General features: G+C 39.3%; 1 protein-coding gene across 6 annotated transcripts in view; it reads left to right on the plus strand.

The window, feature by feature from the left end:
- The window catches only part of LOC132413534 (zinc finger MYM-type protein 2), a 93277-nt gene that overhangs the window by 15200 nt on the left and 54503 nt on the right, over nt 1-23574 (plus strand). For 3 of the 6 annotated variants that reach the window (XM_059995578.1, XM_059995579.1, XM_059995576.1), the window contains exons 3-6: nt 10142-10998; nt 15909-16194; nt 17533-17698; nt 18485-18697. In XM_059995578.1, coding sequence (XP_059851561.1) covers nt 10152-10998; nt 15909-16194; nt 17533-17698; nt 18485-18697 — 1512 coding nt within the window. In that variant the 5' untranslated portion in view covers nt 10142-10151. Of the gene's footprint in view, nt 1-10141; nt 10999-15908; nt 16195-17532; nt 18463-18484; nt 18698-23574 lie in introns of those variants that run through there. The other 3 variants (XM_059995580.1, XM_059995577.1, XM_059995581.1) reach the window with 2 other exon arrangements.

Raw genomic sequence — 23574 nt, forward strand, 5'->3', positions numbered from 1 at the left:
CCTGGACCGGGGCTCGAACCCATGTCCCCTGCATTGGCAGATGGATTCTTAACCACTGCACCACCAGAGAAGTCCCTCATTAACATATTGATAATTATTGTTTTATGCATTTGCCTTTTAAATCATAGGGAAAAAAGTAGTTATAAACCAAAAGTACATTAATACTGGCTTTCTAGTGATTTTCTGTATTTACTTTATATATATATTTATGTATTCATTTGTATTCTTTATTTCCTATGGCTTCAATTTACTCTATGGTGTGTTTTTATTTTTGCCTGAAGGATTCCCTTTAGCTTTTCACGTTGGGTAGGTCTGCTGGTAATAAATTCCCTTTTGTTTATCTGGAAACGTCTTAATTTCTCCTTAATTTTGGAGGAGTTTTTTTGTTGGATATAGAATTCTTGGTTGACAGATTTTGTTGTTGTTGTTCATCTTTTTAAATGTCATGCCATAGCTTTTGGCTTCCATGGTTTTGGATGAGAAATATACTGATGATCCAAATCTTTTTGAGAATCCATTGCATATGATGAGTCACTTGTCTCTTAGTTTCAAAATTCTCTTTTACTGTTGGGTCCACAATTTGATTATTACCTGTCTTGGTGTGGCTATCTTTGAGCTTAACTGGCTTGAAGTTTGTTGAGCTTCTTGGGTGTGTATATGCATCTTCATCATATTCGGGAAGTTTACAGCCATTGTGTGTTCAAATATATTTTTTGTCCTTTTCTTCTCTTTTTATGTTACATGTGTTGGTGCACATGGTGGTGTTTCACAGATCCTTCAGGCTCTGTTCATTTTTCTTCATTCTTTTTTTCCTTCTCCTCAGACTGGATAATTTTAATTATTCTGCCTTTCAGTTTACTGATTCTTTCTTCTGCTTGCTCAGATCTGCTGTTGATCCCCTCCAGTGAGTTCTTCATTTCTGCTATTATATTTTTCATCTCCAGAATTTCTGTTTGGCTACTTTTTTTTTTTTAATTGAAGTATAGTTGATTTACAATGTTGTGTTAGTTTCAGGTATACAGCGAAGTGATTCAGTTATACATATATATATTTTTCATATTTTTCTCCGTTATAGGTTATTACAAGATATTGAGTATAGTTCCCTGTGCTATACATTGGGTCCTTGTTTATCTATTTTATGTATAAGAGTAGTGTGTATTTATTATAAAAGTACTGTTTATCTATTTTATATATAAAAGTAGCATGTATCTGTTAATCCGAAACTCCTAATTTATCCCCCCCCCATTTCCCTTTTGGTAACCATAAGTTATTTTCTCTGTCTATGAGTCTTTCTGTTTTATAAATAAGTTCATTTGTATCATTTTTTTAGATTCCACAAGTAAGTGATACCAAGTGATATTTGTTTTTCTCTGTTTGACTTCCCTCACTTAGTATGATAATCTGTGGGTCCATCCATGTTGTTGCAAATGGCGTTATTTCATTCTTTCTTCTCGCTGAGTAATATTCCATTGCATATATGTACCACATCTTCTTTATTCATTCACCTGTCGATGGACACTTAGGTTGCTTCCATGTCTTGGCTATTGTAAACAGTGCTGCTATGAACACTGAGGTGCACGTATCTTTTTGACTGAGAGTTTTTATCTTTTCCAGATGTGTGCCCAGGAGTGGTATTGCTGGATCATATGGTAGTTCTATTTTTAGTTTTCTAAGGAACCTCCATACTGTTCTCCACAGTGGCTGCACCAATCTACAGTCCCACCAACAGTGCAGGAGGGTTCACTTTTGTCCACACCCTCTTCAGCTGTTTGGTTACTTTTTTTTTTTTTTTTTTTTTGGCTATGCCACATGGCTTGCGGGATCTCAGTTCCCCAACCAGGTATTGAACCCGTGCCCCCTGCATTGGAAGCGTGGAATCTTTTTTTTTTTTTTAAATATAAATTTATTCATTTATTTATGGCTGTGTTGGGTCTGCAGGCTTCTCATTGTGGTGGAGCTTGGGCTCTAGGCGCATGGGCTCAGTAGTTGTGGCTCGCGGGCTCTAGAGCACAGGCTCAGTAGTTGTGGCTCACAGGCTTAGTTGCTCCGCGGCACGTGGGATCTTCCTGGACCAGGGCTCGAACCTGTGTCCCCTGCATTGGCAGGCGGATTCTTAACCACTGAACCACCAGGGAAGCCCTGGAAGCCTGGAATCTTAACCACTGGACCACTAGGGAAGTCCCTGTTTGGTTACTTTTTATGATTTGTATCTGTTTATTTATGTTTTCATTTTGTCCATACCTTGTTTTTGGATTTCCTTTAATTCTTTGTCCATGCTCTCTGTTAGCTCATTGAGCATATTTAAGGTAGTTGACTTAATTTTTTTTTTAAATATTTATTTATTTATTTGGCTGTGTGAGGTCTTAATTGCAGCATGCGGGCTCTTTTAGTTGTGGCGTACAGGATCTAGTTTTCTGACCAGGGATTGAACTCGGGCCCCCTGCGTTGGGAGCACAGAGTCTTAGCCACTGGGCCACCAGGGAAGTCCTGATTTAATGTTTTTGGCTAGTTACTCCAGTATTTGGGATTCCTCAGGGATGGTTTCTAATTCTTTTGCTCCTGTGAATAGGGCATACTTTTCTGTTTCTTTGTGTGTTTATACCATTCTGAGAATATTATACCTCTGGATATCTGATGCTCCTTAGATTGCTGATTTTTCCTTGGGGATGGAGCTGTTTATTTTTGACTTTTTAAACATTTTTTTGCAGAGTGTGAATTTCTTGTTGCTTGTGTCCTTGAAGTTAATGTTCTATCAACCCTGTGGTGAGCTAGTGACCTGACAAAAAGTTTTTGTAAATGTCTGGTAGAAAAGAAGAAGAACATTATACAGGGTTGTGGTTCATTAAATCTGAGAGATGCTACTGGGAATGCTTCTGCTGCCCAGAGGGCTGAGGCCAAGAGGAGCCCAAGCCACAATCCCAGATTTTGTTGGAAGTCCCTCACCGCCAGTCCTGTGTTCAGCCAGACCCCGGAGGACTGCAGGTGCTGTCCCCTTGGCCGACCTGGGGGGAGGAAGGTGGGGGATGCTCACCCACTTAAAGTGAGCAGCAGCCTCTTCTTCACACACTCCCCTGGCGCTTAGTGTCCAGTCAGGTGCAGAGACCCCAGAGATTGCTTCCAGTCCCTCTGTCCAGCTCATTAGTTACTCAGGTAAGGGGACCCATACCCAGAACTTCTGATGCTGCCATTTTGGGTGACATCTGTCTACATCTGTTTTTAAGGACCTGTGAGGACCTGTTGCCTTATTCTTCTAAAAATTATGTTGATCAAGATACTTCCTACTTTATGAGAAGTGAATGTTGACTATAAGTTTAACTTCGTTTGTAATCCAGTCATTTCAAAACTTTATTTACCGTGGGTTTTTGAGGTGTGCTGAGTCGGTTACAATGAGTCATGCTCCTTTGCTTTCCCTCTTCCAAAGTTTTGGTGCTGTTGAATTATCCCTTGTTCTCCTTGTTCTTGTGGGTTTGTCTTTTTTTTTTTTAATCTCCTTATTTAGTTGGTCTTTTGATGGAAGCAACATTTTATCTCTGTCTCCAGTTGACCATCCAATTAATTTAATATTAATTTCTACATATTAAGTTTATACCCATCACTTGACTAAGTTACAGGCATACCTCGTTTCATTGCACTTCTCAGATATTGCACTTTATTACAAATTGAAAGTTTTTGTTAAAAATTGAAGGTGTATTGAGCAAGTCTATCAGTGTCATTTTTCTAACAGCATTTTAAAATTAAGGTATGTACTTGTGTTTGACATAATGCTGTTGCACACTTAATAGACAACAGTATAGTGTAAACATAACTTTTATATGCACTGGGAAACCAAAAAATGCATGTGACTCACTTTACTGCGATATTTGCTTTCTTGCGGTGGTCTGGAAGTGAACCCACAATGTCTCTGAGGTATGTCTGTATCTCACTGTAGTAGTTTTTTGGGTAAATTATTTGAGTCTTTGAGGTAATGCTAATACAATTTGCATATAATGATAATTTTCCTTATTTCAAATTGTTATATCTTTTTCATATTATTACATTGGATGGTACTTCCAGAGCAGTGCTGTGTAGTAATAATAAAGAATATCCTTACCTTAACCTTGACTTTAATGATAGTATTTTAATATTTCCCGTTAAGCTGGATGATATCTTTTGGTTTGATATATATATATTTATAAATCCATTTTTCCCATTTTATTCTTTTTTTTTTTTTGCGGTACGCGGGCCTCTCACTGCGGTGGTCTCTCCCGCCGCGGAGCACAGGCTCTGGACGCGCAGGCCCAGCGGCCATGGCTCACGGGCCCAGCCACTCCGCGGCATGTGGGATCCTCCCGGACTGGGGCACGAACCCGTGTCCCCCGCATCGGCAGGCGGACTCCCAACCACTGCGCCACCAGGAAAGCCCCTTATTCTTTCTTTATTTTGTGGCCACGCTGTTTGGCTTGCGGGATCTTAGTTCCCTTACCAGGGATTGAACCTGGGCCACCGCAGTGAAAGTGCCAAGTCCTAACCACTGGACTGCCAGGGAACTCCCAAGAAATTTTATTCCTAAAAATTTTAATTTGGGGCTTCCCTGGTGGCGCAGTGGTTGAGAGTCCGCCTGCCGATGCAGGGGACACGGGTTCGTGCCCCGGTCCGGGAAGATCTCACATGCTGCGGAGCGGCTGGGCCCGTGAGCCATGGCCGCTGAGCCTGTGCGTCGGGAGCCTGTGCTCCGCAACGGGAGAGGCCACAGCAGTGAGAGGCCCGCGTAACGCAAAAAAAAAAAAAAAAAATTTGTTATACTGCCTCAGAAGTGTTAGAAGTGCCATTAGCGCATGTTGAATAATACCCTTTCCTCTAGAGTAGAGAGTAATTCACCTTAGCTTTCTTTGTACCTCTTATGGCACCTAGAAGGCTCTGGGGCTTATTAATGAGAAAGTGATGAATGTTTTCCTTGAATCACTTTGAAATGCTTTCTTTGTGATTTTCTTTGCAAGTTCATAAGCTTTTCTCAGCAACTACTGATACTTTATTGTTATGAATGTCAACATTTTATTTTTTAACTACCTTTTCTTTGTTTTTTCATGAGAACATCGAGTATTATGTTGATTCTCACTGAATCAAAATATAAAGCTGAAAGCGTTTATAATTTATGATGATTGTCTCAGTCCATTTGGGCTAGTATAACAGAAGTACCATAGACAACCGACATTCATTTCTCAGAGTTCTGGAGGCTGGGAAGTCCGTGATCAAGGCTCCTGCAGATCGGGTTGTGTGGTGAGAGCTTGTTCCTGGTTCATAGACAGGCTGCCATCTTGCTGTGTCCTCACATGGTTGGGGGAAAGGAGCTCTCTTGGTGTCTTTTACAAAATGGTCCCTAATCCCACTTACGAGGGCTCCACCTTCCTGACTTTAATCACTGCTCAGAGGCCCCGCCTCCTACTACCATCTCTTTGGAGGCCAGGATTTCATCAAATGAATTTGACGGGAGACACAAGCATTTGGTCCATAACAATGATGGAGTGGAAGCTTAAAAATGAACCCTAAAAATGAAATCTTGAGGTATACGCAAAAACTGCCTGGTGGTTATTAGGAGTTAACTGTGCTAATTGATTTTCACATTCAGTTATTTATCTCTTTAAATTCTAAGAAAAACCCTGGGAACTATATTTATACCCTTTTATTCTAGGGAAAATTGAAACCCAGAGAAGTGAAGTTATTTGCTTGACGTTAAATAGCTAATTAGCATTGACTTAATGTAGAAAAGTGGCTAAAAGGAATAGATTTTATTTGGATAAGGTAGAAATGATCAACTTTAATCAGATTCTTTTCTTTATAGGACTAAATGAGTGTTTGGTAGTTGAAGCATATTCTCAGTGACATATAGAAGTTACCAAATTTATTTATAGTGTAGGATTTGAAAATAACTGTTATGGTTGAGTAATTATTCTGCTTGGGAAGTGGATTACTGCAGAGAACTGTGTAGTAAGGAAAGTCTTATTCTCTGCTCCATGGTTATCTCGTGAGGAGAATGAATGGATACCTTGCAGCCACCAGAGGGCACTGTGGATTCAGTTGTGGCTTAAGCCCCAGAAATTGTTGTCTTCTGTTTTAGGTATGCTAAAACACAGACAAGATCGAGAAAACTCGTGCTTTAAAAGCCTTTGCATTCCATAACCTCAGTAGATTCACGCCCCATTCCTCTGAAAATTGTTATTGTTGATGAGGATACTTCCTACCTTCTGGCAAATGAATGTTAACTAGTTCAGCTCCATTTGTGTTTAAAAAGCTCAGCTCAGTGCTCTGTGTCGACCTAGATGGGTGGGATGGCGGTGGGGTGGGAGGGACATACATACAGCTGATTCACTTCGTTGTGCAGCAGAAACTAACGTAACATTGTAAAGCAATTATACTCCACTTTAGAAAAAAATCTCATTTTAGCTTGGCACTTTGGGCTTGATATTTTTCTTTTGATACTTGTGTATTTTGAATATTGATTTGGTTACTGTTCTATTGAATGGCTGTGTCCTTTTTTAATTAATAAGAGCTATGCTACATTATTTTATTTAATACTTAATCACATATTACATAGTAGTTATGAATATTCAAATCCTGACCTCTCCCACTTCCTGGCTGTGGTTTTGGACAGCTTACTTTTTTTTTTTTTTTAATAAATTTATTTATTTTTGGCTGCGTTGGGTCTTCGTTGCGGCACGTGGTCTTTCTCTAGTTGTGGCGAGCGGGGGCTGCTCTTCGTTGCAGTGCACAGGCTTCTCACTGCAGTGGCTTCTCTTGTTGCAGAGCACGGGCTCTAGGCACTTGGGCTTCAGTAGTTGTGGCACAAGGGCTCAGTAGTTGTGGCTCGTGGGCTCTAGAGTCCAGGCTCAGTAGTTGTGGTGCACGGGCTTAGCTGCTCTGCGGCATGTGGGATCTTCCCGGACCGGGGCTCGAACCCATGTCCCCTGCATTGGCAGGTGGATTTTTAACCACTGCGCCACCAGGGAAGTCCCTTGGGTAGCTTACTTTTGAGGATTGGGTTTTTAAAAAAATAAATAAGGGAGATAATGATTTTACTTCATGGTGTTGGTTTAATGTTTAACCATCATGAATATTTGGCTCATACTAAGCATTAAATAAATGTTAACTATTACTGGATGAATGTACTTGTATTTTAAGAGAACCTAATTGAATTAGTTATAAAAATTTTGAATCAAATGTTATTCAGCTTATTTCAACCTTTAAAACTTTCTGTAATGGTAATGTTAAAAGATTTTTCATGTTTACTTAAAATTAAGTGAAGGCCTTATGTGAAGGTTTCCCAGCACATTGCTATTGTTTTACCATAAAGAAGTCTTTCTCACTGAGGAGCTGTTCTGGGGTAATGTAGTATATATCTTAGTATTTGAAAGTATATTTAAAGTGTCTTAGAATATGGAATGGTAATTTAATTTGTAGCTCGTTGGATAAGGCAGATAGTCACCCCTTAAGTTTTTAAATGGAATTATCCATTTTCTTTAAAGCAGATATAAATGTGTCTTTTCCCATTTTCCAATATTAGCATGTCTTCCATCCTGACACACACAGCTTTGGTTTAAGAGGAACGAAGAGGGTTTTAGAATCAAGCTTGATTCATAGTGCTTGAATCCTGATGTTGTCTTGGAACCTTGGGCACTTTTAATTAATGTATCTGAGCTACTGTTTTTTTCTTAATTGAGGTGTAGTTGATTTATGATATTATAAAAGTTTCAGGTGTACAACCTAGTGATTCACAGTTTTTTTGTTGTTTATTTTTGGCCATGCTGTGTGGCTTGTGGGATTTTAGTTCCCTGACCAGGGATTGAATACGGGCCTTAGCAGTGAAAGCCCAGAATCCTAACCACTAGACCACCAGGGAACTCCCAAATTCATGATTTCTGACGGCGGGGATGTTTATCTGTTTTGTTTATTGATTTTTATCAAGTGTCTAAGACAGTGTCTTGTGGATATTGGGTGCTCCATAAATCTTTGTTGAATGCAGTTAATTACTTGTTGCCTTTGGTAAGTTCTGTGCTTGTCTTTATATCTCATCTCATCCAGTTCTTCCCCACCTACCTTGTTCCAGCCACATTGGCCTTTATTCTGTTGCTTGAACTTCCCAGCTTCACTCCCTTTAGGCTTTTGCAGGAGCTGCCCTTACCTCAGTTTTCCCCCAGTTAGATGTTGCTCATCACTCCAGATCTCAGCACAGATATCGCCTGCTCGAAGAGGCCTTCTCTGACTCCAGAGTAGAGTACTTCTCTCTTCGTTCTGTTACTATCCCTGTTTTTTTTTTTTTAATTTAAGTTTAGCTTTAAAAAATAAGTGAGAAATCATGCTCAAAAATTAAGAAAATGCAACAAGATATACAGTGAATAATTTCTCCATCCCTGTCAGCTGTCTGTCAAAGTGATACTTATTTACATTAGTGTTGCCCTCATCCTTCCAGAGGCTTTTATAACAATGTAAGCAAAGGGCAATATATATGAAACAGTAAGTGTTCTTAAGCCCATTTGTTTTGAGACTGGGCTGAGTGGCCTTATAAGAGAGAGGATTACCGAAGAGCTAAGAGTTGGCCTTGGGGCCCTTAAGCCAGTCTTAATGCCTGTACAGCTGGTGTCTCCTCACCTTCTCTGAGGCTGCAGTGAATAAACCACTTCACACTCGTATCTGTCCGTCCGCAAATTGACCTGCAGTCTATACTCACCCTTCATTTTCCCTTCTAGTTGGTTTTTTCCTTGTTTAGTCTCTGCAATTAAGGTGATCCATGTTCCAGACTAGTTCTACTACCACCTGTGCCCATGACCTCATCCTCTCTGTGTGCTCAATAACTTATTTTCTTTCTTTTCTGGCCTTTTTTTTTTTTTTTAACCATTAACTGTCTGCTGTCTCTTTGGCTTTAGCACAGCTCTGCATATCTAATAGGTGCTCGGAAATACGAGTTAACTATGGCAGTCGTGAAGAGTTCGGATTGTTGAGTTATAAAGACCTGGGAGTGAATTCTAGCTGTGTGACTTGGGTTAGTTAGCATCTCTAAGCCACAAAATGGGACAAATATTGTAACCATATCAAGGGTTGCTTTGAAGATGTGACCAAGGAGTGGATGATATTTTCCTAGGGCTGTTGTAACAAGTCGCCGCAGACTTGGTGGCTTAAAACAGACCTTGTTTCCTTTAACAGTTCTAGAGGTCACAAGTCAGAAGTCAGTGGCCCTGGGCTCAAACCAGGGTGTCAGCAGGGCCATACTCGCTCAGGAGGCTCTGGGGGAGGGCTCACTCCCTGCTTCCTTTAAGTTCTGGTGCTGCCAACATTCCTTGGCTACATCACTTTCATCTCTTCCGGGCACCTCTGTGCTTACATTGCCTGGAATCTCCTTGCACCTCTGTTGATGAGGCCACTTGAGATGCAGGTGGGGCCTGCCCAGGTAATCTCATTTTTAAGTCCTTAACCATAATCATCTCTGCAAAGACCCCCTTTCCATCCGAGGTAACATTTACAGCTTCCAGGGATTAGTATCTGATTTCTTTGGGGCCGTTATTCGGCCTGATACATGGATATAAAGGACATGGCAGATGGGGATTTAAGCTTTCTAGATGGGGTCAAGAAAGATTTCAGATTCTCAGAAGGATTTAATCATACAGCTATGGGAGCCAGGGAATATGAGAACAGTGGATTAAAAAAAAGAGATAAGGGAAATTAGGGATTAATCATGTCATTTTATTTAATACAGTAGATGAATGGGATAGATATAGAGAAGAGATTTTCATGATCAGATTTTAGTTATATTTTTGTTCACATGTGTGTAGAAGGATTTATCTGTGTTTTCAGTGTTAAAATTATAGGGTAAGCAGTGGTGGAAAGGAGGTGGTAGAGATGGGAACATACTGCATATTCTTACTGAAAATTCGATAATTACCTTTCTTTTTATATTGCAAGAAGTTCACATGTAAACTTTATGAAATGATTAGTGAATGAGAGAAGATCACAGAATGCATATAAAATTTTTCCTGGATATTAGATAAGAATGATTCTCATTTAGAGTAAGAAAGAAAGTAAAAGTACCTTTAAGAAATTTTTTGAATTAGAATAACATCAAAAGCCATACAGTGACATTTGTAAAAAAATTTTTTTCCCATCTCCTTAACAGGTTCTTTGGCATGGACACAGGTTCATCAGGAGGATTAGAATTGACTGATCAGACTCCTGTTTTGCTGGGGAGGACGGCCATGGCAGCTAGCCTCACGGACGTAGGAAATTCATTTAGTGGGCCACCTAACCCTTTAGTGAATAGATCTAGTAAATTTCAGAACTCATCAGTGGAAGATGATGATGATGTTGTGTTTATCGAACCTGTACAACCTCCTCCGCCTTCTGCACCAGTGGTAGCCGATCAAAGAACCATAACATTTACGTCATCGAAAAATGAAGAGCTACAAGGAAATGATTCCAAAATTCTTCCTTCCTCAAAAGAATTGGCTTCTCAGAAGGGAAGTGTAAGTGAGACAATTGTCATCGATGATGAAGAGGACATGGAAACAAATCAAGGGCAAGAGAAAAATTCCTCCAATTTTATTGAACGGAGACCACCCGAGTCTAAAAACAGAACCAATGATGTGGATTTCTCTACTTCCAGTTTTTCAAGAAGTAAGGTAAATGCAGGAATGGGTAATAGTGGTATCACCACAGAACCAGACTCTGAAATTCAGATTGCTAATGTTACGACCTTAGAAACAGGTGTCAGCTCTGTGAGTGATGGCCAATTAGAAAATACTGACGGGCGAGATATGAACCTAATGATCACACACGTAACATCACTGCAGAATACCAGCTTGGGAGATGTCTCTAACGGACTGCAGTCGAGTAACTTTGGTGTTAATATGCAAACATACACCCCGTCTTTAACTTCACAGACCAAGACTGCAGTAGGACCTTTTAATCCTGGTAGAATGAATGTGGCAGGAGACGTATTTCAGAACGGAGAGTCTGCAGCTCATCACAATCCTGGTAAGCCTGGAGGGGGCTTCTGCCCCGTGGAAGGGATTTTGCACTGGTGGATTCTTTTTTATATTATAGTAATTGGTGCTACTTTGGTTAGTTTATTCATGTAAGATATATTAATTCTATTGACTTTTAAGTTTGAAATTTTAACTAATAAGAGATGTAAAACCGTGTATATAGTATTTCTCTGTAGATAATTAGAAAATCAGATAAATTAATGTCTAAAGGAAGTAAAATACTCTTTATATTCAGCACCACTAAAGTCTAATAATTTGGCATCTTATTTGTCACATACTGACTTTATGCTAGTGTATTTTTTTTTAATTCATTTATTTTTGGCTGCATTGTGTCTTCGCTGCTGCGCACGGGCCTTCTCCAGTTGCAGCGAGTGGGGGGCACTCTTTGGTGTGGTGTGCGGGCCTCTCATTGTGGTGGCTTCTCTTATTGTGGAGCATGGGCTCTAGGCACAAGGGCTTCAGTAGTTGTGGCGTGCAGGAGCAGTAGTTGTGGCGCACGGGCTTAGTTGCTCTGCAGCATGTGGGATCCTCCTGGACCAGGGCTCGAACCCGCGTCCCCTGCGTTGGCAGGCGGACTCTCAACCACTGTGCCACCAGGGAAGCCCTATGCTAGTGTATTTTTAATAGTATTGTTTTTATGTGTAAAAAGAGAACAAAAAGATAAATAGCACATGTAAGGAGCAATATGTTGTATAATTGCATTTAGATTTGTTTTTACTTTCCCTGTGTTTAATTTTGACTGCCTATCTGATTATAATTTTTACTTATTAGCACTTTGTTATTTTTTCTTACATTTAAAGATTGGTAAATTTCTTGACTACTTGAAAACATTTTCTGCAGGCATCTTTGCTCTGTGGAAGCTGTGCGAAGAGCTGTGTGGCTTTTCCTGACTGTGTCTGTGTCTGCCCCCGGCCTCTGTATGGCCTGCCTGTCTCTCACGTACCTTCTCTCCGTCCTTCGCAGGCTTCATCGTTTTAGGCTCATGAGCAGCTTTACACCCTAGGATTGTGGAGAATAATAAGGAATGACTGAAACCTAGGCCATGTAGAATGTTCTGTGAAATGCTAGTTTTTCCTTTCATACTTATTATTCTTCTGGTTATGAGAGTAATATGTAATTATTGAAGAATGTTTGGAAAATCCATAATTAAAAAATGATGAAGAAAGGTTACCGCTGTTGTTAATGCTTTGAGTGGTTGTCTTTCAGTGTTTTCCCTTTGTATTTCTTAACTTGGTTGAAGTGCAGTTCTTCATAATTTTGCTTCCTGTTTCCCCGCAGTTAATATTACTCTGTATTTTCTCATACCATTAAAATTATTTACACACAGAAGTTTTAATGACTGCACCATGGATTTGGTTATACCATTCCCATATTTGGTTTTTACATTGTTTCCCTTTTTTGCTCTTGTCGGTCTATGATGAACTTTTTTTTTTTTCAAATTTCTGATTATTTCTTAGAGTATATTCTAGAAGTGAAGTTACTGGGCCAAAGACTATCACTACTCCCATCCCTCCAAAGAGTTTTGGTTGTAAAAATTTTCTGCTTTGTAGTGATTTTGAAAGAAACATGTTTCTTATTACTCAGTTTTGAAAATTCCTAATGTCTTCCAAGATCCTTTCCCCCGTATGTATTTATATATATCTGTTGGTAGGTCATTGTATGCATATATGTGTATGTGACGTCGTATGAACGTTTTTAAGTTGTGGAAATACATTGTCATACGGCCTTCTGGAAGGTTTTTACCAATTTATACTGCTATCAGCTCTGTATTAGAGGGTCTTTCCTTCTAGCTCACATAAAAGTTTAAGACATGATAATAGTCAAATTAGTTTCAAAATAGCTATTTTGTCTTTCTTACAAGTATATTAAAAACATAAGTGTATGAAAAAGAACATAACGTTCAGTCTTACTGTTGAGAATATGGTACATTTAATTCCAACCTGAGATTGCAATAGAGGTATAGCTTTGCAAACTTTCCCTTTCTCCTGCTCCTTTAAATACCTAACAATAATCTTGAACTTTTGACTATATCAAGAGTATATGTTTGATTTTGTTAATTCTCTATTTAGTTCACTTCCAGTTTTTACTATTTAAATAACTCGTAAGAATATTCTTATCCATGTATGTCGGGATACGTAGTACCTGAGGACTATTGCTGGGTCAAAGCACATTTATTATAAGAATTGTGTTCCTGTTCACACAAACTCTTAACACAGGGAATGTAAAGTATGCATCAGGAAACCAGACAGATACACCTCTTGCTCCTGAGTTTATGGATTAGCTCCTGTGTGTTTGTGCTGTCTTTGTTTGTCATAGAGAATTATAACATCTTGGCTGTTTATACTGGCTCTCAGACTAATGGTGACTTGGGCAAATTAACCTCTATCCCTTAGTGTCCATTGTATAAAATAGAGAATGATTAGGTCTCTTCCATTCCTAAAAATATTTTGATATTGGAGGAGGTGAAAATTTGAAAGTAGGGGAATGTAAGAACTGAAGCATAGATAAAAGGAGCCATTGCATTATTTATACAGGGCCTAGCACGAGATTGAGAGGAATCGCCACTTTTCAAAATCAAGTTGATAGATAGATGCCTTTAGGGTTAACTGGGTTCCTTTTCAAAAAAAAAATTATTTATTCTGGCTCTGCCGGGTGTTAGTTGCGGCACGTGGTATATTTAGTTGCGGCATGCGGACTCTTAGCTGTGGCATGCATGTGGGATCTAGTTCCCCGACCAGGGATCAAACCCAGGCTTCCTGCATTGGGATCAGGGAGTCTTACCCACTGGACCACCAGGGAAGTCCCTAACTAGGTTCCTTTAAGTATATATTCAAATGACAAGCCTGCAGGGTTGAAAGTTCTAAGGAGCCACTATTTATGTTGCAAAAGCTATTACTTCTAACATGTATTCAAATACTTTTATAAAAAAATATTTATTTATTTATTTTTGGCTGCATTGGGTCTTCGTTGCTGTGCAGGGGCTTTTCTCTAGTTGCAGCGAGCAGGGGCTACTCTTCATTGCGGTGAGTGGACTTCTCATTGCGGTGGCTTCTCGTTGCAGAGCACAGGCTCTAGGCACATGGGCTTCAGTAGTTATGGCATGCGGGCTCAGTAGTTGTGGCTCGCAGGCTCTAGAGTGCAGGCTCAGTAGTTGTGGTGCACGGGCTTAGTTGCTCCGCAGTATGTGAGATCTTCCTGGACCAGGGATCGAACCCATGTCCCCTGCATTGGCAGGTGGATTTTTAACCACTGCGCCACCAGGGACGTCCTCAAATATAATTTTTGATTGAAGGCCCTTCATAATATGGAATTGCCAGTTTGTTTCAGTGATTTGCTTTCTTCGTGTTCCTTAGTATTTTTACCTCTTTATTAAAACAGGTCAGTTACCCTGATGATAGCAGGATAACAGGATTCCAGAAGGCACTCTGTTTACTCTGTGTATAGAACATATATTTATTTGGAGGGGTTGTGGAGTAAAGTAGAATTTGAATAGCAGTATATGTAGCCCCTTGAAACCATTAGGTTGATGGACTGGGTGAGAACCAGGAAATTGCCCTCTTCAAGGTTTTGGTAGTAAAGAAATTTCCTCATACTCTGGATATATTTATACATTGTTTCTCATATGAAAGGGCATCTTTTTTGTATGGAAATACAAATTTCAGAAGAAACTAGAAAGGAAAAGTATTACAAGAGACCAAAGTAGTAGAAATTATAATAGAAGTGGTAGCATGAAAAGTTTCAAAATGAAAAAACATTATGGTGTATTGGTATTGTAGTGTGAGTCTGTGTAACAGTAAGTAGTATGGTGAGCTGGAGACATCCTGCTAAGTCCCAAAGAAGCTTACTAAGAAGAGGAGGGAGAACTCAGCACCCTGGTGGTCGGGTCCCCAGGCCTTAATGCTGTGCTGTTGAAGCTGTGCTGCTGGCAGTGGTAGAGCAACGGGATGTCTCATCGGTCACTAGACATTGGCTTAACATCACCACTTCTGTGTAACACTCTCATTTCTTTGATATTATGTGGTATACTTAGAAGCCATGAAATGAAACATGTAAGTGGAAAAGTTGTTCTTAGAAAGGTTTTTTTTAAAATTTTTTGGCTGCACCACGTGGCATGTGGGGATCTTAGTTTTCCGACCAGGGATCGAACCTGAACCTCTTGCATTGGAAGCGTGGAGTCTTAACCGCTGGACCACTAGGGACGTCCCTAGAAAGATGTTTTGAATATAGTCATTTGTAAACTTTATCTGAGCTATATTGTATTTTTTTTTTTTTCTTTTTGCGGTACGTGGGCCTCTCACTGTTGCGGCCTCTCCCGTTGCGGAGCAGAGGCTCCGAATGCGCAGGCCCAGCGACCATGGCTCACGGGCCCAGCCGCTCTGCTGCATGTGGGATCTTCCCGGACCGGGGCACGAACCCGCGTCCCCTGCATCGGCAGGCGGACTCTCAACCACTGTGCCACCAGGGAAGCCCAATCCGAACTATATTGTATTTGTCAAAGGTTCTGGTTGGTTAAGATTTTATTATATATTTATGTTGATGTATGTGTTCCTCGCTTAAAGTAATATTTTGTAAATTCTTCCTGTTTAGTAACTAATGGCTAATGTTTTTTAGTGCTGCATATGTGCCAGTCATTGTGGTTTATAAACCATGTATTATCTCATTTAAAGTTACCATTTCCAGTTTAGAGAAGAGTTAGGCACAGGGTTAGTAACTTCCCAGTCTAGTAGGTAATGGAGCCTGAATGTCAGCCATCAATTCTGACTCCAAAGTTTGTGCCCTTGACCGCTCTGCTATACTGCGCCTTATCGATGTCTGAAACTTGGACAGAATGGGAAGTTAAAACTGTGTCTCTGATATAAATTTCAGTGTATGTGTTTTTGTTTTGGTTTGTTTTTTTAGATTCTTGGATCTCCCAGTCAGCATCGTTTCCCCGAAATCAGAAACAGCCAGGGGTGGATTCTTTATCACCAGTGGCCTCTCTTCCTAAACAGATTTTCCAGCCTTCTGCCCAACAGCAACCCACTAAACCAGTTAAAGTCACTTGTGCAAACTGCAAAAAGCCTTTACAGAAGGGACAGACAGCTTATCAGCGAAAAGGATCAGCTCACCTCTTCTGTTCTACCACCTGCCTCTCTTCCTTCTCTCACAAGCCTGCTCCAAAGAAGCTTTGTGTTATGTGTAAAAAGTAAGGTTTACCTTCCAGCATATTTCCTTATGGTTGAATATTGGTGGTATAAAATGTGAGAAAAATTGTTTTAGAGGTGAATTACTATGTTTTAAAAATTCGTAAGCTTGTTTGAATATTAAAGCCAAACTCAGATTTGTAATGGCTTTGGAGTGTTCTCTGTCAAGCTGCGGTGGCTCAGGATTAAAAGCCTTCCTATGTGGACAGGCTTCGGCGTCGCTTTAGATACTAGGCCCTTGTAATTAATTTTATCTGTAATCTCCATTGGACTTGAATTCGTAAAAATACATACATGCTTATTTACATTATTAATTATAAGAATTTAGTTCTAGCCAGACAAAATTGTTAAGCAATTTATGTATAACTAGTTTTGTATTAAAATAGGTCAAAATTTGGACTACCTTCATGTTAAGATTATTAAAAATTGGCAAATCTTCGGATATTATATGCATTTATTTATGTTTGTCTTGAACGTTGTCATTTTAATACCTCTTCAAGACTCAGGTACCTTATTTTTGACAGCCTTGGAGTGACAGGATCCTCTTCTGCCATTTTTTAGGTCTGGTCTCACTAGTTAAAAATGAGCTGAATATGGTATGTTGTGTGCAAGTATTAAACAGGTAGATTTTCTGTACCATCTCTTGAAGCAGCCCAAGTTTGTAAAGATATTTTTAGATATTAGAACTGGAAAAGGCTGAGTGCTCTGTATACGTTTAGTAAATTCAAATATTGGAACAATTGTTATACAGTTTTTTGGTTGCTTTACAGTAGTAGACTTGCATACAGCAATATAAGACCTGGAACTTCAGAATTAAAGGAAGACTTCAAAGGTCATCAATATTGTCATTTCCTAACATTTCTAATTGTAGTTGAAAGCTGTATAGAATGGTAGGTGGGGTTCTTCTGGGTTATGGGATGTATTTAAGTTCACTTATCCTCTCCATATTCCTGTGGCCTAGGTACCTCATGCTTTCTACGTACCCACGAGAGGGAAATTGAATAGGTACTGTAAACTTATACCTCAGTAAATTAGGCCTCGACGTTAAACTCCATGTAAATAACAAGTTTTTTTTGTTTGTTTGTTTGTTTTTTAAGTGGTTCTAATATCTGAAAGCCTTGTTAAGGAGCTTGAAGATAAATTGAGTAGTGGCTAGGGTTTAATAGTATTGCTTCTCAGTCTTCTGTGTTCACATTTTATTGCCAAGAGTTTTTAAATAGTAAAAGTGAGTTAATGAATCTAAAAATGGGTTTCAGTCTATGGAAATTAAAAATGTCAGTTATTACTCTTTGATTTATTTTAAAGTAGAGTTTGACTTTGCTGCTCCTCGTATTTTTCAGAGATATAACTACAATGAAAGGAACCATTGTTGCCCAAGTGGATTCGAGCGAATCCTTCCAGGAATTCTGTAGTACATCTTGTCTGTCTCTTTATGAAGACAAACAGAATCCTACTAAAGGAGCGCTGAATAAATCAAGATGTACAATTTGTGGTAAACTAACAGAGGTTTGTATTTTTGTGCTTTATCATTTAGTTCTAATTAATGGGAATATTTTTGACTTTTAACTGTTTTGACATAATCTTTCATCAGTATGTATTTCCTTAAAAGTGAGGGTATATAAAACCTATCTTATAAATATCCCATTATGTAATCCCATTCTCTCATGGGGAGAATGATTTACAAAAAAATTGAAATATAACATCAATTGACTTATTTCCTGAGGTTGGAGCACTCACAGAAAACCCATAGTGTTTAAATAGACTGACTGCACATGAGAGCCAGCAAACGATCTTGCTTAAGAAGCGGAACGAGTGGAGGGGATGTTTTTGAGGACTTCGTTAAAAGTGTATTACGGTTTTTGCATTTGATGAAATAAAAAGAAATCTGTGCATACATGCTTCATTTGAATTATTTATAATGTTAGTCCTCTCCTCCCTGTTGTACAGCAGTGTACTTATATTTAAATAATTTCCTTTTAGATTTATCTAAAGATTTCCAATCTGTTTGGAAGTTTTATACTAACACTGCCCGAACTGGGTTGTTTCCTGTCACTTTTAGATACGTCTAGAGAAGTTTGTACGATGACCCTGGTGGTCCTCTCTGCCTTGCACCGTATATATGTGTGTATAAAAAAGTTTAAAGAAGAATGAAATGTACTTTGTCTTGCCTTTTCCGTAAACAAGCTTTACACAGAAAAACTGAGGCATTTTCTTTCTATTGGAGCACCTTGTTAGTTAGCTACGTGTCATATATTAATTTGTTTTTTAAAATTTTGCTTGTTTTTCTTTTAGATTCGCCATGAAGTTAGCTTTAAAAATATGACTCATAAGCTGTGCAGTGACCACTGCTTTAATAGATACAGAATGGCCAATGGTCTAATAATGAATTGCTGTGAGCAGTGTGGGGAGTACTTGCCCAGCAAAGGCGCTGGGAACAATGTCTTGGTCATTGATGGTCAGCAGAAGAGATTTTGCTGCCAGAGTTGTGTCAGTGAATACAAGCAGGTAATTCATGATCTGATCAGAATCAACCGTTGTTTTGAATGTGCTTTTAAATTGCTATAATAGTTTCACTCTAACAGCATTAATTAACCAGATTTATCTTGAAGTCTCATTTAATTCCATTATTGTCTTAACATCGTAGCGATAACCAATCTCAAGTGAATACTGAAATACATGTAGGTTATTGGAAATAAGTTTGTGATTTTACATAGAAAGGTAAATGCTTACCAAAGTGATTCATTTTTTGGGTGGTGGAGAGGGGTCGTAAATATGGTTTTTCAAATTGTTGATGCTTAGCGTAGGAGTGATTATTTTATTTCCATTTGATTGTTAATTTAAAATTTAAGGTCTTTGACTTAGCTTAGTTTATTTTTTAATATATACCTGTGGTTTCAAAAGTCAGAGCGGTCTAGCTCCCATTTCTTTCTTCTCTTGGTTCCTACTTATCCTTTATACATATCAGTTTTTAATTCTTACTATTTTGTTTTCTTTCTGAAGAATTAAGGAAATAATGTATTCTTAGTTTCTCTTTTATCAGTACAAAAGGCAGCATACTGTATGTACTGTACTGTACCCTCCATTTGTATCTTGGAATCATTCCCTGTCAGTATATTCCTTATTCTTCCTTATTCCTTTTATGGCTGAGTTAAATTTTCAGGAATTCTGTGAGCCAGTTGTTAAAACACCCATTATTAAAAAGTTAAGTTATAGAAACTTACAGGTAAATTATCTTTGTATTAGTCTGCTAGGGCTGCTGTAACAAAATACTGAAGGGCTCAGACAACCAAGAATTTATTTTCTCACAGTTCTGGAGGCTTAAAATCTTAAGATCAAGGTGCCTTTCTGGGGTGGTTTCTGGTGAGGCCACTCCTCCAGGCTTGTAGCTAACCTCCTTCTTGCTGTGTCTTCACGTGGTCTTTCCTTTGTGCTCAGAAGGAGAGAGTGTCCTGGTCTGTCTTCTTGGACCTAACCTGTAGGGCTTCATTCAACCCTAACCGCCCCCCTTAAAGGCCCTATCCCAAATACAGTCTTGTTGCGGTTAGGGCTTCAAGATACTCATTTGAGGTGGGGGGAGACACAATATTGAAGACAAAGAAAATAAATACTTAAAATGTACCACTTCCTAATTATCTTATTACATTTCAGTATTACCTGTGCTCTTGAGGTTATTTACATTATTTGTGAGATGGAAATATTATACATAATGGTGTGCTTCTGTGTATCTCTTCCCAATTTCATGTTTAGTTTTATGTTGGTGGCCTGAAATTAGCCACGGTGGGGAGAGTGTCATGGTAGATGTTACAATAAATATGGTGCTTACTTTCACCTCCCGAGAGCTAGTGGTTAACCATATACAAGACAGTACGGGGCTGACTGTTGTTTATTTGATCACTTTGCTGTTGGTGGTGTTTGGGTTATTTCGTGTTTTGCTGCTGCAGATGACAGATGATGAGTAACCTGTGCAGGAACAACCCCGAGGTCTTGCGGGTTCAGTTCCAGACCAGTGCAGTGGAGCAAATGTCGTAGTAGAGCGAGTCATGGGAATTTTTTGGTTTCTCAGTGCACATAAGTTGTTTACTATTAAGTGTGCAATAGCACTGTGTCTAAAAAAATGTACACACCTTAATTAAAAAAATATTAACCATCATCTGAGCCTCAGTGAATCATAGTAGTAGCATTCCAAGATCACTGATTATACCAAGAGATCACCGTAACAAATAGAGTAATAATGAAAAAGTTTGAAATGTCGCAACAATTACCAAAATGTGATACAGAGGCACGAGGTGAGCAGATGCTGTTCGGAAAATGGCGCTGATGAAGTTGCTCGACGCAGGGTTGCCACAGACCTCCAATCTGTAAAAAAGGCACTACGACAAGGTCTGCCTGTATATCCTTGACTCTGTGGAGATGTTGTTTCAGGGTAGATTCTTAGAAGCAGGATTGCTCAGCCAGAGGTACGTGCACATGTTAGTTTGTTAGATACTGTTAAATTGCCTCTGTTTAGAGGTGGACCAGTTTGTATGCCTTTCAGCAGTGTATGTGGAAGTGCCCGTTTCTCCGTAGCCTCTCCAGCAGGGACTTTTAGCACTTTATTCTGTTTGATGAAAACAGTATGTTTAGTAAAATTTGTATTTCTCTTATTAGGAATGCCGATGAGCAGCTTTTCATATTTCAGAGCTCATTGTCTTTCCTTTTCTGTGAACTGTTTGTTTACCTCTTATACCCATTTTTCTGTTTGGGCTTTGGTTTGTCTTAGTCTTTCCCCCATTAAGTCAAACTTTTAATGAGCAAAATGCATCTGTAATTTGTTCATGAAACAATTATTTAGCAACTATTATGTTGCAGGTACTGTGCTAATTGCTTGAAATAGTCTGATAGGAAGTACAGTAGATAGTTCCTGCTTTCGTGGGATTTGCATTGTGCTGATATAGTTCAGATTTGTTAACATAAAGAAGGTTTTGCGGTGATTGAAAGGATCAGACTAATTATAATCTCCAGAACTCAATGTGGTGTTTGATGTTGGTGATGTCATTGCATTAGTTATCTTCTGATACCTAGGTTTGGTAAGAGCTAGCTGCCCTGGGTTAAAGTCATGGCCCAGCACTCATCCTCTGTGTCCTGGGCATTTGCTTAAATCCACCCCCCCGCCCCACCCCTGCACCCTGCCTTTTTTCATCACGTGTCTTGCCTGATGGTATTTCCTGCAGTTTTTAAAAATATTTATTTATTTTTGGCTGTGTTTGGTCCTTGTTGCTGCTTGCGGGCTTTCTCTAGTTGTGGCGAGCCAGGGCTTCTCTTGTTGTGGAGCACAGGCTCTAGGCACGCGGGCTTCAGTAGTTGTGGCTCATAGGCTTAGTTGCTCTGCGGCACGTGGGATCTTCCCGGACCAGGGCTCAAACCCGTGTACCCTGCATTGGCAGGCAGATTCTTAACCACTGCGCCCCCAGGGAAAACCCCTACAATTATTTATTTATTTATTTATTTATTGCGGTACGCGGGCCTCTCACGGTTGTGGCCTCTCCCGCTGCCAAGCACAGGCTCCGGACGCACAGGCTCAGCGGCCATGGCTCACGGGCCCAGCCGCTCCGCGGCATGTGGGATCTTCCTGGACCGGGGCACGAACCCGCGTCCCCTGCATCGGCAGGCGGACTCTCAACCACTGCGCCACCAGGGAAGCCCCCCCCTACAATTTTTAATGAGTGGAAATAGTAAGTACCTTTTTCTTTTTCCAGTGGTAGTGCCTTTGGTGTTTCCTCATTAAATTAGATGCCAACTTCAGAGTTGGTAAATATATTTTATCACATTAAAGAAGAATCCATGGATTTCTTTCATTAAATGTTTTATCAGAAATGAGAATCGAGTTTTGAAGGTCTTTTCAGTGTCTATGGCAGTGATTGTATGATTCCCCCCCCACACCTTTATTTATTTATTTTTTTGGCGGCGTCAGGTCTTAGTTGTGGCATGTAGGATCTTCGTTGAGGCATGCGGGATATTTCGTTGCAGCGTGCGGGCTTCTTTCTAGTTGTGCCGTGCAGGTTCCAGAGCGCGTGGGCTCTGTAGTTTGCAGCACATGGGCTCTCGTTTGCAGCACATGGGCTCTCTCGTTGAGGAATGCGAGCTCAGTAGTTGTGACACGGGGGCTTAGTTGCCCTGTGGCATGTGGGATCTTAGTTCCCCCACCTGGGGTAGAATTCATGTCCCCTGCATTGGAAGGTGCAGATTCTTTACCACTAGACCACCAGGGATGTCCCTCCCCATCCCTTTAAATCTATTAATATGTGAATTATTTTAATGGATTTCCTAATTCATCTAAACATTCTTGCATTATTAGAATAAACCATACCAGATCATTATTGTATTTTAAATTTTATTTCTAATTGTTAATATTTAGTACTTTTCCATTGGTATTCATAAGTGAGATTAGTCTTGAATTTCCTTTTTTTGGTGCAGTCTTTAAGATATCAGTGTTATATTTGCTTTATAAAAATGCTCAGAGGAAAGTTCATACCCTTATATACTTAAATGAGTAAAAATGAACATAAATGAATTAACTATTAAACTCAAAGTTGTAAAAAGAAAATAAAGCAAAAGACAAGAAAAAAGATAAAAGTAGAAATTAATGAATTAGGATATAAAAATAGTACTAAAATAATTCAAAATGCTGCTTCTATAGGAGATCAAGTCTTTGAAAAACTAGACAAACGATTGTCAATCAGGAACAGAGGTTTAAAAATGCACAGATTCACAAAGATAAGAAATGACAAGTTGGACTAACCATCAAAACAGAGAAAAGTGAAGAAAATCAACAAGGGGCTACTTTGTCCAACCCTATATAGAAATACTGAAAACCTAGATCAAGTGAGTAATTTTCTATCAAAATATAATTTCCCTAAATTGACTCCAGAGCAGATAGAATAAGGCAGAGAAATTTCCATAGAAGAAATAGAGATAGTTATCAAAGAACTACCCCACAAAATGAAATAGGCTCAGATGGTTTTACAGGGAAATTCCATCAGATTTGAACTAGGCAACCATAGTGTTATTTAAACCATTCCAAAGCATTAAAAAGGGTGAAAACTACTCATGTTAAAAAAAAAATTGTGAAGTGTATATAATATAATGTTCCTAACTTTAACCATTTTTAACTATACAATTGAGTGGAATTAATTACAGTCATAATTTGTGCAGTCATTACCTCTATTTCCAGAACTTTTTCGTGACCCAAACAGAAACTATGTGACAATGAAGCCAATAACGCCTCATCTTCCCCTTCACCCCTGACCCTGGTAATCTCTCATCTACTTTCTGTTGATGAATTTGCTGATTCTAGGTATTTCATATAAGTGGAGTCATACAGTATCTGTCCTTTTTGTCTGGTT

This window comes from Delphinus delphis, chromosome 18 (genome assembly GCF_949987515.2).
Source record: "Delphinus delphis chromosome 18, mDelDel1.2, whole genome shotgun sequence".
Taxonomy (NCBI): Eukaryota; Metazoa; Chordata; class Mammalia; order Artiodactyla; family Delphinidae; genus Delphinus; species Delphinus delphis.